Genomic DNA, 10,958 nt, shown 5'->3' with positions numbered 1-10,958 from the left:
CGGCTACGCTTGGAGGCTGGCGGGACGCCGGGGTCCAGCGCGGCAAGCATGCAAGGCTCGGCAATGTGCGGCTCCTTCCACGAGGGGGCGGCCGAGCACTGGCCTCGCCTCGCCCCTCGTCTCTACCCGGCCGGGGGTGCGCTCAGACCCGGGCGCAGGATCCATTTGGTCTGGGCGGCTGAAACCTTTAGCCTCCTCCCCTTTGCGCGGGTTTATTTTGCACCTCTGTCTCCTAGGAGGGGACTAGGGCTGGGCGGAGGGAGCTAGAGTTAGGAGACCGAGGGGACTTTCCCCCCAGGCTGGGGTTCCTACCCGAGGTGAGAAATCGCGGGCTTGAGGAGCCAGGGGAATGGGTGGGACAAGAAGCGGGACCTGAGCCTGGGAACTCCGGGTTTTCTTTTCGAATTAAGCTAGACACTGCTACCCAGATGTCTTTGGAGGTGACTTTTAATTGAACATTAAAATTGGGTGGGGTAAACAAGAGAAGGGAAAACAAGGAGGAGGGAGAGAGGGCGGGGGGGGGGGGCTTAACCACCCTAATTGGAAGTCCCTGATCTGAGAGATGGGCATGGATCACACCCTCATATTTTGTTTCGGGAGACATTGCGGGGAGGCAAGGCAAAGCTCATTCGGAGAAGGGGTGCTACAGCTGAATCCAACTGCAAGGCAGAAGCTCCCCGGATTTGGGCTGGGGAGAGTGTACAGTTGGCCAGGGATGGCCGACCATGGTCCACGGGGCTGGATATCAGGCCCGGGGCCCTCCCCTTCAGACCGGAGTGTGTCTTTATTTGAATGCGTGAAAGAACAGCTGAGAAACCGGGAACTGGGAAATTCAAGACGATGAGGTGGCTTTGACATGTGAGGGTTATTTAGGTCTCTGCCCAGCCTGGAGATGAGAATTAGACTAGGGGCTCCCTTTGGCATCAGGATGGAGTATTATTTGATCAGTTGTGGGGTGTCTGTTTATTATGGGGTGTTGATTTGATTGTGAGCACCGGTGGCTGCATTCAGCCTTTGAGGCCTATATGGTAAGTTTCAGGTATGGGGCTGACTTTGAAGCTACATTAGTTCTGGGGGTTCTGACACCCACAGTTTGGAGATTGTGCTCACCTGTGTCATCTTGGACTATCAGCAGAACCAAAGTACTCATGCTGATTTGGGGGTGCAGTCTATTTTGGGGTGCCATCTAAGTTTCAAGGCTCAGATTAGATTTGGGGGATAAGTTCAATTTGGAGTTTTAAAAATTAGTTTGAGGTGGAACATTATAGGAAGCTGGGAGCAAGTTCGAAGCTTTCTGTGATTGGGGGTCCTGGGAGTGGGGAGCAAACTTTTATATTTGAGTCTTGTGGACACTCACGTTCCACAAAGTGGAAAGACGTGGGGTATTCCTGTGTATCCATGGATACCCAAGAAGCTTTTTCCCCAGGGGAGAAACAAGGTGAGGGCCGCGAGGACAGGAGACTAAAGTTCTGGGGTGTTCTTATTTTGGGGGTGTTTTGTCACTCTGGATGCTTTTGGTGAAGCCAAGGGATAATCATAAAGTGAGACCGATTTGGGAGTTCACTTAATTTGGACCCTGGTTTGGGATGTCTTTTGCTTATAGTGCCCTCTCACCCCAGATTCTAGAAGCTTCTTTAGTGAACCCCCAAATAAGCCCAGGATTTGAAGGGAGAAACTTGGAAAGGGTGTGGTATCTCCTTTTATTATTATGTGGCTTGAGGGAGAAGAGAGGGAGAAAAGGCGGCTTCAGACTCTGAATCCCAATTTCTTAAGGGAGCACCCCTTAGTTTGGGGGAAGTTGGAGGAAAACGGGGTGTCCCTTGGCCAAGTGGGCACCCCTGACCAGGGCAGTGCTGTTGGAACTGTGGCAAGGAGGGGTGCTGGTGGGGTGCAAGGAGGTGATTCTTGCACCCTGATTTTCTAGGATGAGCCCCAAACAGAAAGCAGACAGAGGACTGGGAGTGTGGGTGAGATGGGGGGGAGGGGTTCCCCACGGCAGCCGGGGCTACAGGGTAAGCCAGGCCAGCTCTTCGCGCCTGGGTCCCTTCTCTCTTCGGCTCTCCTCCCCTCTCTCCCTCCCACCGCCCACCCCCCCAACCCAAGAAAAAAAACTGCCTGTGCAACAGCAATGGCAGATTCCAATCCTCCAGGCTTCCCTAAACTACCACGGAGACCAGCCAGGGGGGAGGGGAAGGGAGGAACGGGCTTTCCTGCTTCCTTAAGACAGGGGCAATGAGCTTGACCTCCTGGCCCCTAGCCCTTTGAGGAGTGCTTCCCCCCGGTCTGGAAGCCAGGTGTCCTGGACCCTAGCCCCCGAGCGGTGGGGGGGGCCTGGAGAGACGGGGAGGAGGAAGGAGGGAGTGACTTCCAAAATTGGCATCGGGACAGAGCAGGGCTGGCGGGAGGCAGGCAAAAGACGGAATTTTCCTGAAAAAACGGGGGTATCTGAGGACCCCAAATTTGGGGAGCTAGTCCAGGACCGTCCTCCCAACATCCTAGATTTTTTTGGGATTTTTTGGGGACCCCGGGACCCCTCTAGATGGGGTGAGGAATGTAGTGTTGGGTGAATCTGACTGGGGCATTGCAGCTGCCTCTCCCGCCGAGTTGGAGACGGATGGGCTGGGACGGGTTTTGGGGGGGTGTCCCCAATTCTGACTGGGAGTGGAGGAACCCCTCCTGAGCTCTCTTGTGGGGGTGCCCCCTCCCCAGGGCACTCCCCAGTCCCTGAGCCAGCCGAGAGGAAGGAGGCCAGCGATGCGACTGGGGCGGCTCCTTTCTCCTGCACCCCAAATGTGAGGGATGCACCCTAAATTTTGCTCTTTTCAAAATAGGGGACCAGGATCTCAGGGGAGAGTAGCTGAGGTAAGTGGGGAGGGAAGTGTCCTCTGTTTTCAGGAGAGACGTGGCGGTTTGGGGGGAGGTTTGGAGGTGCGTGCTGGGGTGGGGTTGGCTTTGTCAGTCTTGGAATTGGGGGGATGATTGGAGAGGCTTTCTCTTATACCCCTAAACTGCAGCCCCCCAGACGGAAACCAAAGGCTGAGACCAGAGAGCCCCCCAACATCCCCAGCCGTTAGGATAGTGTTTAATTTCTCTTTCACCCCCCACAAAGGCTCTGCCGAGGTGGGAGCTGGGGGCAACTGTTAGTTTGGGGGCTATGGAGGGTGGTGGAGGAGCAGGAGGCCTTGGCAAGATTTGATGGAGGACAGATAGGGGTGTCCGGGAGGGGTCTGGCATCTTCGGGGGCCTAAAAAGACTGCTTACATACACCACCTTAGATCTTTCAGATTGCTAAGAGTTTTGGGGGGTGTGTCGGAAGAGGGGGTGGTAAAAGATGCGATGGGATATAGGAAGATAACTTCTGGATTTTAGGGGGTCATATTTTGATTTGCAAAAGGAATTTTGGCCCTTGGATTTTGCTTTCTGAGGGGTGTTTTTAAAAAATCAAGTCCTGGACAGGAGAAAAGGGCTGAGGGAAGGCCTGGAGTTGGGGGTGGGGAGAGGCATGTTTGTCTCAGCTTAAACGTGGCTCTCTGGGGTGGGCCCGCCTGCCCTGGCCTGGTGGATGGGCTGATGGAGGTTGCTGTGGGGGCCGGCTCGGGTCCTCAGGGGCCCTGGAGAGTGGGAACAGCACTGGGGGTTGAATACCTGGCCCCCCAGGTCCAGATGGCCCTCTTCCTGGGCTCTGCTGCTCCCCTTCCCCCTGGTCTCCATTTCCTGCCTTTGGCCTCCATCTTGTGGCAGGCCCAGGGCCCAGGGCGACTTCCGGCCCCCCTCTCCCAACCATGTTCCGGCCCCACCACCTCTGGACTGCCAACTCCCAACCCTGCTGGCCTTGGCCCTCTGTCTCTCCTTGCTTTTCTCTTGGGTTCTGACCCAGGGAGAGGAAGGACGGACACAGGAAGCCTTGGGTCCCTGCCCTTGCTGAGACAGAAGGCAGTGTGTTGGCCCCTCCAGTCATTCCCTATTTCTTCTGCCTCTGACCCCACCCGAGGGATCCCCTGAGCTGAGTTCCTACAGAGGGAAGATGGTCCAATCCTACTCCACTGTGAGCTCATCCCCATGGTCCCTCGCCTTCCAGTTGCCTGCTCAGCCCGTCCCTGGTTCCTCCCAAACGTTTTTGGGGGCCATGTTTGCCTTTTAAGGCTTCTCTATCCCCCCGCTCCTGGAGGTGGTGCTGGGGTCTTCCCAGCACTGCTGTGTGCTCTCTTCCTTTCAACCCACCCCGGTCCTGCTCCCGCCCCAGCAGCACACTGTGGTTTGTGCGGCATTGTGGCCACGTCCAAACCACACTGTGGTGTTAGAGCGAGGGTGGGGGAGGCACCGCCGAGGCTTGGCCCTGGGAGGCCATCCTGGAGAAGTGACACAAAAAACATCTGGGGCCTTGTGACAAATTTCTTGCCAAGTGGGGAAGGAGAGGGTGGAGCATGTAAGCACCCCTCTAAAATCTCCAGGGCAGTTTCAAGAATACTGACGGCCAGAGACCCTGGGAGTAAGTTCTGCCTCAAGAGAACAAAGTGGAGTCTTTGTTGCCCACACCCAGCTTCCCTGGCTCTAGCAGCACAGAAATATTGGCACAGGGAAGCGAGTCTGCCAATATTGGCTGTGCTGCTCCAGGCAGGGTGGTGAAAACTACCGAGGAGGGGCTGAGCCCCCACGGGCCTAGGACGGAAGAGGGAACAGGCCTTTCCTGCTAATAATGTTAAGCAGACAGCACGAAGCTGAGAGGGAAATCTTTATTGTTTTCTGTATAAAAATGTCCATCAGATGAAGGTCAAAGGGGTTGGGGGCAGGTGCTTATGCGGGAATAGCGAGGTGGCAGCCCCAGCAGCCTTTCAGCCCTCTCTCGTGCAGGCCTTGCTCGGAGTCCCAGGAGATCCACAGGTCCGGCATGAACAGTGAGAGGTCAGAGGTGGAAGGCTCAGCAGGAGAGGAGAGGAGGATCAGCAGAGGTCATGAGAAGGCCAGAATCCAGGGTCAGGCTGTCTGGAACAGGAAGTAAAATGGGCCGAGATGGAGCGAGCCCCCAGTGTGCTTCCAAGGCCACTCCCAACTCCCTGAAACACCCTGCTACGTACTGATCCAATGCCCTGCGCTGTGTATGAGAGCACCTTCTCTTCTGAAACCCCTATACAAGGGAGGGGCCCCTGCGGAGACCGTGCCCTGCCATCCAGGTGAGCCCTTTCTCCCCAACCCCGTCAGCTATGTGGGAGGAGGAGGACTCCTACCCTGGTCGAAGTTGAGTTTCTTAGCTGGAGGAGTTTCTCCTAGCCCTTCAATATCCACCAGGTCACTGTTGGCGTCAGAGTCGTTCAGAGCACTGAGTGTCACATCTGGGAAGGGGGCATAAGCTAGGTTCTAGGTTCCCCTGACAGCCTCTCCCCCAGCCCCAAGCTTCCCAAAGCTTCGTGCCTCCTCTCCCCTCCCCTCTGCCCCTCTCTGGGAACCTCCACAGGGACAGGAAGAGAGATTGACCCTTCTTTGACCCAGACCCAATTCTCTCACTAAACCTCAGATGGGACCTTTAACCCCTAGGAAGCAACTCCACAGCCCTCACCAGCCTTCTGTTTCTTTATGGGGGGACCCCCGGCCTCAGGGACACTGGAGCTGCTGGGAGGAGGGGCAGCTGGAGGAGGTGACAAGACACCAGATGCCACCTTCTTGGGCCCTTTCTTGGGTGACTCAGCTGGAAGGGGGATGCCAGAATCTTCATATACCTTGCGTTTCACAGTGGCCTTTATCTGAGCCCTGAAGAAAAGAGAGAAGAGGTTAGGAAAGGAGTCATCAAAGAGACTTACAGAAGAGGGGACGGGAGGGGAAGGGGTTCTGGGAGTCCCTTCATAAGAATCCAGGTTGGGGCCCCAACCCATTGGTAGGGTTCTCACTTTCCCGAAGTTTTACACTCACTCAGGGTGGATGGAGTGTGGAGAGTGGAGTCCCTGAACTGAGCAGTGGGAAAGGCCCATCTCCTAATTCTCTTCCGGGAGAGACATCAGGTAAAATTTGGTGATTTACAGATGGATTGAGATTTACTGATCAACTAGTTCAGGATCACCATATCCCTGGAAACACTGCAGTGGGGTCCTCAAACATTTATATAAATAACCAGGGGACTTCCATCATCAAATACAATAACAGCATCTCAGGCAACCTAAATTCACATTCTTGGAAGGTTACCACAGCATTTTAGGAACTTCTGACCAACTGTGACAATTCTATTCTTTCAGTCCTCAAGGGGATTCTAAAAAACTAGTGACAAAGTAGGGAAGCAGCTGAGCTGGAAAGGAGTTCTGAGGACGATGGAACCTTGGGTAAGGAGGAAGAAGGCTGCCCACCCGCCCTTTTCTGGCAGCCACCCTCCCTCACACTGTCCGTTCCTTGATGACACAGCTGATGTGATTAAGATCGTCCCCAAATCGCTTCACAGCAGCCCTCAGCATCTCTATTTCCGTCTCCGTCCACTTCGCACTGTCAGAAGGGGAGAGGGGGGATAGCAAAAATGGGAGGGGGGGTGTGGAGCCAGCCCACAGGCTATGCATCCCACAGCCAACCAGCCGCCTCCTTCCGATTTCTGGGACCCCTTCCACGGATGCATAAAGAGGTCCTCCATAAGGGGAGGGGGAAAGCTCTTGAGGCCCTGCGGGAACCGGGAGGACCCCAATCACAAGAAATCACAACCACCTCCACCTTAGACACCCCTTTCCACCATCAACGTTAAACGGCTGCTGTACACAGCACACTGAAACCAACTCGCCAAGAAGGGCTTTTCAAACAGATCCACCAACACAGCCTGCAGCCGTCTGGGGGAATTCCATGAACTGGGGTGGTTGGGAGTGGCGGTGGTTTGTGGTCGGCCCGTTCGCAGCAGGGAGAACTGTGAAACAGGAGTCTGGGCTATGGGCCTGTCTGTGTTTTTATCTGTCATTCATTCCCTCATCCAACGATCATTTATTAACACCTACTCTGTGCTGTGCCAGGCACAAAGGGAAACTAATGTCTGTCCCTGTGCTAGAGAGGGTCCGTGTCTGTGACCGAGTCCAAGCGCCCGCTCTCAGCGTCCACGTCCCAGTCCGGGCTCACGTACCCCGCAGGGGAAGAGTCGGCCACGGGATGCAGCTGCATCGTCAGCTCCCCGAGCTTCGTGAAGGCGGCGCCGGCCGCCGAGAAGATCTCTCCGACCTGGGGGCGGGGCAGCGTCACGGGGGGCCGGCGCCCGCCCTCCCCGTCCCGCCCGGAGCCCCTAGCCCCACCCCAGGCTCGGCTCCCGCCCGCCCCCCGCCCGGGGCGGAAGAGCCGCGAGCCAAGTGGGGGGCCCGCCCTCCCGTGGCCGCCAGGGAGCGCTGTCCGCGAGGGAGGTCGAACCTTTGTGGACGCTGACGTCATGGCCCCGCGCGCCTCCTCACGGAGACGCCGCCGCTGCCGCTACACGCGAGCCGGGACCACGGAGAGCAGGGAGACGGAGCGGCTCGGGCCCCCGCGCAGGAAGTCCCGCCCTCCCCGCAGCGGATAGGCTCAACCCGGCGGCTCCCCGCCCCATCAGACGCAGTCGCTTAGACCGCTCGGCGCGCCCAGGCGATGGGGAAAGCCTTCGCCTCACTTCCGCGCCACACTTCACTCCACTTCCGTTCAGGGTCGGGAGTCCCCAGGCAGAGGCCGACCTCTAGTCTCAGCCCGGTACTCGACCCTACTCAAGCACAGACACAGGGCTTAAGAGAGCAGATTCTCTTTATTGAGATACGGGACACAGCGAAGGGTGGAGAGATGGAACAGCCCCCCAGCCTCAGCCCTCTCCACGGGGGCCGGATGCCAGAGATAGAAGGGATTCGGTCCCTCGCCCGGGAAACCCAGTCCCGCAGAGGGCGCCGGCAAGGGTGGGACGCGACCTGGGTGACGCGGTGCAGGGAGTCTTTAAATAGAGGAGGGGCTGGAGCGGGGAAACGCGCCGAGGCCCTAGCGCACCATGTATTCCTTGCGCTTATTGAGCCGAACTTGGCAGAAAGAGAAGCCTCCGAGGAGGAGGTAAAGGCCTGCAGCGATGAAACAGTTGTAGCTGACTTGCTCGTAAAGGTTGTATATGTTCTGGGGGCCATTCCTGGGGGTGGGAATGAAGCAAAGGGGTCAAACATTAATAGGAGCCAACATTTTCTGAGCACTATGTGCCCGACGCCTGTCTAGGCGCTGTTATGTATATTACTTTATTCAATCTTCTTGATCATCCTATGGGGTGAGATCTGTCATAGCAGCCATTTTGCAGAGGTGGACTGAGAGGCACAGAAAAGTAAAATCCCTAAAGAGGCCACACCTAAAGTGGTGGGTTTGGGATGGCCGCTGAGGTCTGACTCCCTGGCTCCTAACCACATTCTCAAGAAAGCCGCTCTCCTCTCCAAGTCCTCTAACCTAGGGGCCCTAAGCACCCGGCCTCCCAGACGTAATTCTGACCCTAGGCCTCGCTACCTCCCACCTGCTCCCGGCCCGCCTCCCCGACCCGAATACTTACTCAAAATCTTTCTCTGTGAAGGGAACGTCCTCAATCAACACAGCGGAATGGACATTGAAAAATATTCCGAGCATTATCTGGAAAAGGGAAATGGATAGACTGTTGAATTCAGGCACCTGACCTCATGTTCACTTCGTAAACCCCTCCCATTTCCAATGTTGCTACAACACCCGAGCCTGAGATCAACCAAAACGAGGTGGTGGTTACTGGATTCGGACTCAGCCACCTGAACAGGGCGTGAGGTGGTGACATTGAGACAAGTGGCCGAGGCAAGGGTGGGAATAGTGACCAAGCCATCTCTCCCAGGAACCCAGATTATCGTCCTCCCTGGAGGCGTCATCATCACGGGACAGTGTGGAAGAGGGGAGGGAGAACCGGCACTTCTTCATATCATTTTTTCTTGAAGTGGCGGTGGGTGGATTACTGGGAAAACAAGGCCCAGCTACCCATTTCTGGAACAAGCACTCTCTTTTCCTCCCATGTCTTCCATTCAACTCAAGCATCTCTCAGGAACCCCGCTCTTGTTTCTCCTACCTTGAGGGGTCTCCACATTTACCAGCCCTGGCTCCTCCCACTCCAGGGCCCTTCGCTCCAGTTCCCTTTTTTCTTTTTCTTTGGGGACGGAGTCTCGCTCTGTCACCCAGGCTGGAGTGCAGTGGTGCGATCTCGGCTCACTGCACCCTCCGCCTCCCGAGTTCAAGCGATTCTCCTGTCTCAGCCTCCTGAGTAGCTGGGATTACAGGCGGGCGCCACCACGCCTGGCTAATTTTTGTATTTTTATTAGAGACGGGTTTCACCATGTTGGTCAGGCTGGTCTCGAACAGTTCCCATTTTTCAATTTCAGTCTGTCTCCTTCTCCGGGGCCTGTAGATCCCCTGCCTGCGGCCCGGAGTTTCCTCGCCTCCCAGCCCTCTCAGCCCGGAGCCCCTCAGGCCCTCTCCGATCCTTGCCGGGGAGTCCCCTCACCAACATGATCACTCCCCAGGCGCTGAGGACGATGCCGCAGGCGGCCAGCTTCGGCCCACAGCACAGGAGCGACGCCATGAAGAAGGGAGTCGGGGATCGCCGAGATGCAAGCGGGCTCGGGAAGCGGTGGGAGAAAGCCCAAGATGCCCTCGCAGGGCTGCGGAGGGGGCGTGGCCCCGGCCTCAACCATCCCACCCGGGGGCGGCAGGCGGACAAGGCTGGGCTCCTCTCAGGACTTTCGCGGGAGACGGCGCCGTCTGAAACCGAAACTGCTCCTGGGGAAACCCTTCTTGACTTCTGTAGCTGGGGCTTGAGTATTGGAAGAGCGAGGGCCTCCGGTTTGTTGGTCCCCCTCCCCCCCGCACGCGGGAATGGAAGGAGCTGGTATGTCAAGTGACCAAGTCTGTCACGTCACGTGACGAGGAACTAGCCGTAATGAAGCCTTGGGGGAAAAAGTCTAACTGGCGGAACTCCTGGGAACTGGGGCGATGGGCTCTTAGTATCGGAGGATTGGAACCGTCTGATTTTTACCTGAAATTCCTTAGTCTCTCCTGTGTTGGGGAAATGGTAAGTAAGACAGATTTTCACCAACAGAGAGCGTTTCTATCTCTTCTCTACTCCTCCCTTTTAAAATTGAGATTCTGACAGTATAAAGGACTTAGGACCCCCTTTTGGGGATCAGGCATGGTTTTGTGGCTTTAAAACGCTTTAAAATTGCTGAAGTTTCTTGGTATTGGAACTGTTTGTCCTAAGTAACATTTTATCATCACACTGGAAATACTGTAACTCTTGATGCCAAATCCAGGAAAAATGGGCGGTTAGAAGTCCAGGGAAAGCCGACTGAGCAGTTTGTGAAGGTAAGCAGTCCTCTTAAATGTACACAAAAATGTCACTTTGCTTCTCTACTTTAAACTAGGAAAACTGATAGGTCTTTTGAATAAGGTAGGATATAAGATTTAAAAATATAAATAGGTCATCCCCTCCAAAAAAGCTGTTTGTATGCTTAACTGGTGAGTGACAGATCTGTAATAATTATTTAGAAATAGGAATGTCGAGGCGGGCGGATCACCTGAGGTCGGGAGTTCGAGACCAGCCAGGTCAACATGGCGAAACCCTGTCTCTACTAAAAATTACAAAAATTAGCCGGGTGTGGTGGCATGAGCTTGTGATCCCAGCCACTCGGGATGCTGAGGCGGGATAATCGCTTGAACTCGGGAGGCGAAGGTTGCAGTGAGCTGAGATGGTGCCACTGCATTCCAGCCTGGGCGATAGAGACTACTTCTCAAAAAAAAAAAAAAAAAAAAGAAAAGAAATAGGGATGTTTGAAGAACACAATTTTGCACTGAACAAGTTGTACCCACTCTAGTGAGGACAGTGACCTCAGAATAATTGAGAAGGATCATTTGACCTTGAGACCCCAGGACCTAACAAATAAACATTATCATTGGCTAGAATAACTTTGTAGTTCTTGTCCATTTATTTTGTGCATATTGTTCTT

General features: G+C 55.3%; 2 protein-coding genes and 2 long non-coding RNA genes across 12 annotated transcripts in view; 2 read left to right on the top strand and 2 right to left on the bottom strand.

The window, feature by feature from the left end:
- The first annotated feature begins 2,579 nt into the window (after window positions 1–2,579).
- LOC129016647 (uncharacterized) lies at window positions 2,580–6,366 on the top strand. The gene is made up of 4 exons (XR_008494928.2): window positions 2,580–2,862; window positions 4,852–5,171; window positions 5,909–5,993; window positions 6,225–6,366. It is a non-coding gene; the product is annotated as an uncharacterized LOC129016647 (long non-coding RNA).
- Window positions 4,720–7,489, bottom strand: C19H17orf49 (chromosome 19 C17orf49 homolog). 5 transcript variants are annotated; one of them, XM_054456090.2, is made up of 6 exons: window positions 7,360–7,489; window positions 7,082–7,176; window positions 6,364–6,465; window positions 5,555–5,745; window positions 5,226–5,330; window positions 4,720–4,983 (listed from the first exon to the last, which is right to left on the bottom strand). In XM_054456090.2, exons 1-6 carry the CDS (start codon window positions 7,378–7,380, stop codon window positions 4,919–4,921), a joined length of 579 nt encoding a protein of 192 aa, XP_054312065.1. In that variant the 5' UTR covers window positions 7,381–7,489; the 3' UTR covers window positions 4,720–4,918. The 5 variants fall into 5 exon arrangements, with proteins under 5 accessions (XP_054312065.1, XP_054312066.1, XP_054312069.1 ...); XM_054456091.2 differs by having other exon boundaries at window positions 4,720–4,979; XM_054456094.2 differs by lacking the exon at window positions 5,226–5,330.
- Window positions 7,490–7,704: 215 nt separating this feature from the next.
- Window positions 7,705–9,845, bottom strand: RNASEK (ribonuclease K). 2 transcript variants are annotated; one of them, XM_054456097.2, is made up of 3 exons: window positions 9,461–9,845; window positions 8,495–8,571; window positions 7,705–8,089 (listed from the first exon to the last, which is right to left on the bottom strand). In XM_054456097.2, the coding sequence occupies exons 1-3, from the start codon at window positions 9,536–9,538 to the stop codon at window positions 7,948–7,950; spliced, it is 297 nt and encodes a 98-aa protein (XP_054312072.1). In that variant the 5' UTR covers window positions 9,539–9,845; the 3' UTR covers window positions 7,705–7,947. The 2 variants fall into 2 exon arrangements, with proteins under 2 accessions (XP_054312072.1, XP_054312071.1); XM_054456096.2 differs by having other exon boundaries at window positions 9,465–9,833.
- LOC129016646 (uncharacterized) overlaps window positions 9,816–10,958 on the top strand; it is a 27,239-nt gene continuing 26,096 nt past the window's right edge. For all 4 annotated transcript variants that reach the window (XR_010124601.1, XR_010124599.1, XR_008494927.2 and 1 more), the window contains exon 1: window positions 9,816–10,027. This is a non-coding gene — a long non-coding RNA (uncharacterized LOC129016646). The remainder of the gene's footprint in view (window positions 10,028–10,958) is intronic.

The sequence above is a fragment of the Pongo pygmaeus genome, chromosome 19, assembly GCF_028885625.2.
Source record: "Pongo pygmaeus isolate AG05252 chromosome 19, NHGRI_mPonPyg2-v2.0_pri, whole genome shotgun sequence".
Lineage (NCBI taxonomy): Eukaryota > Metazoa > Chordata > Mammalia > Primates > Hominidae > Pongo > Pongo pygmaeus.
Note: the sequence above shows the minus strand (reverse complement) of the source record. Positions and strands in the feature narration are given on the sequence as shown.

Bases quoted from the DNA above. Each gene is read 5' to 3' on its own strand.
- C19H17orf49 (XM_054456090.2), bottom strand. From the start codon at position 7,380: ATGACGTCAGCGTCCACAAAG. The intron at 7,177-7,359 runs GTTCGACCTCCC...CCCCGCCCCCAG, and splicing joins TGACGTCAGCGTCCACAAAG to GTCGGAGAGATCTTCTCGGC. The intron at 5,746-6,363 runs GTGAGGGAGGGT...TCTTTTCTTCAG, and splicing joins GTCATCAAGGAACGGACAGT to GGCTCAGATAAAGGCCACTG.
- RNASEK (XM_054456096.2), bottom strand. From the start codon at position 9,650: ATGGTTGAGGCCGGGGCCACGCCCCCTCCGCAGCCCTGCGAGGGCATC. The intron at 8,572-9,464 runs GTTGGTGAGGGG...TCCCTTTTCCAG, and splicing joins AGCGCCTGGGGAGTGATCAT to ATAATGCTCGGAATATTTTT. The intron at 8,090-8,494 runs GTAAGTATTCGG...TCCCACCCCCAG, and splicing joins TTCACAGAGAAAGATTTTGA to GAATGGCCCCCAGAACATAT.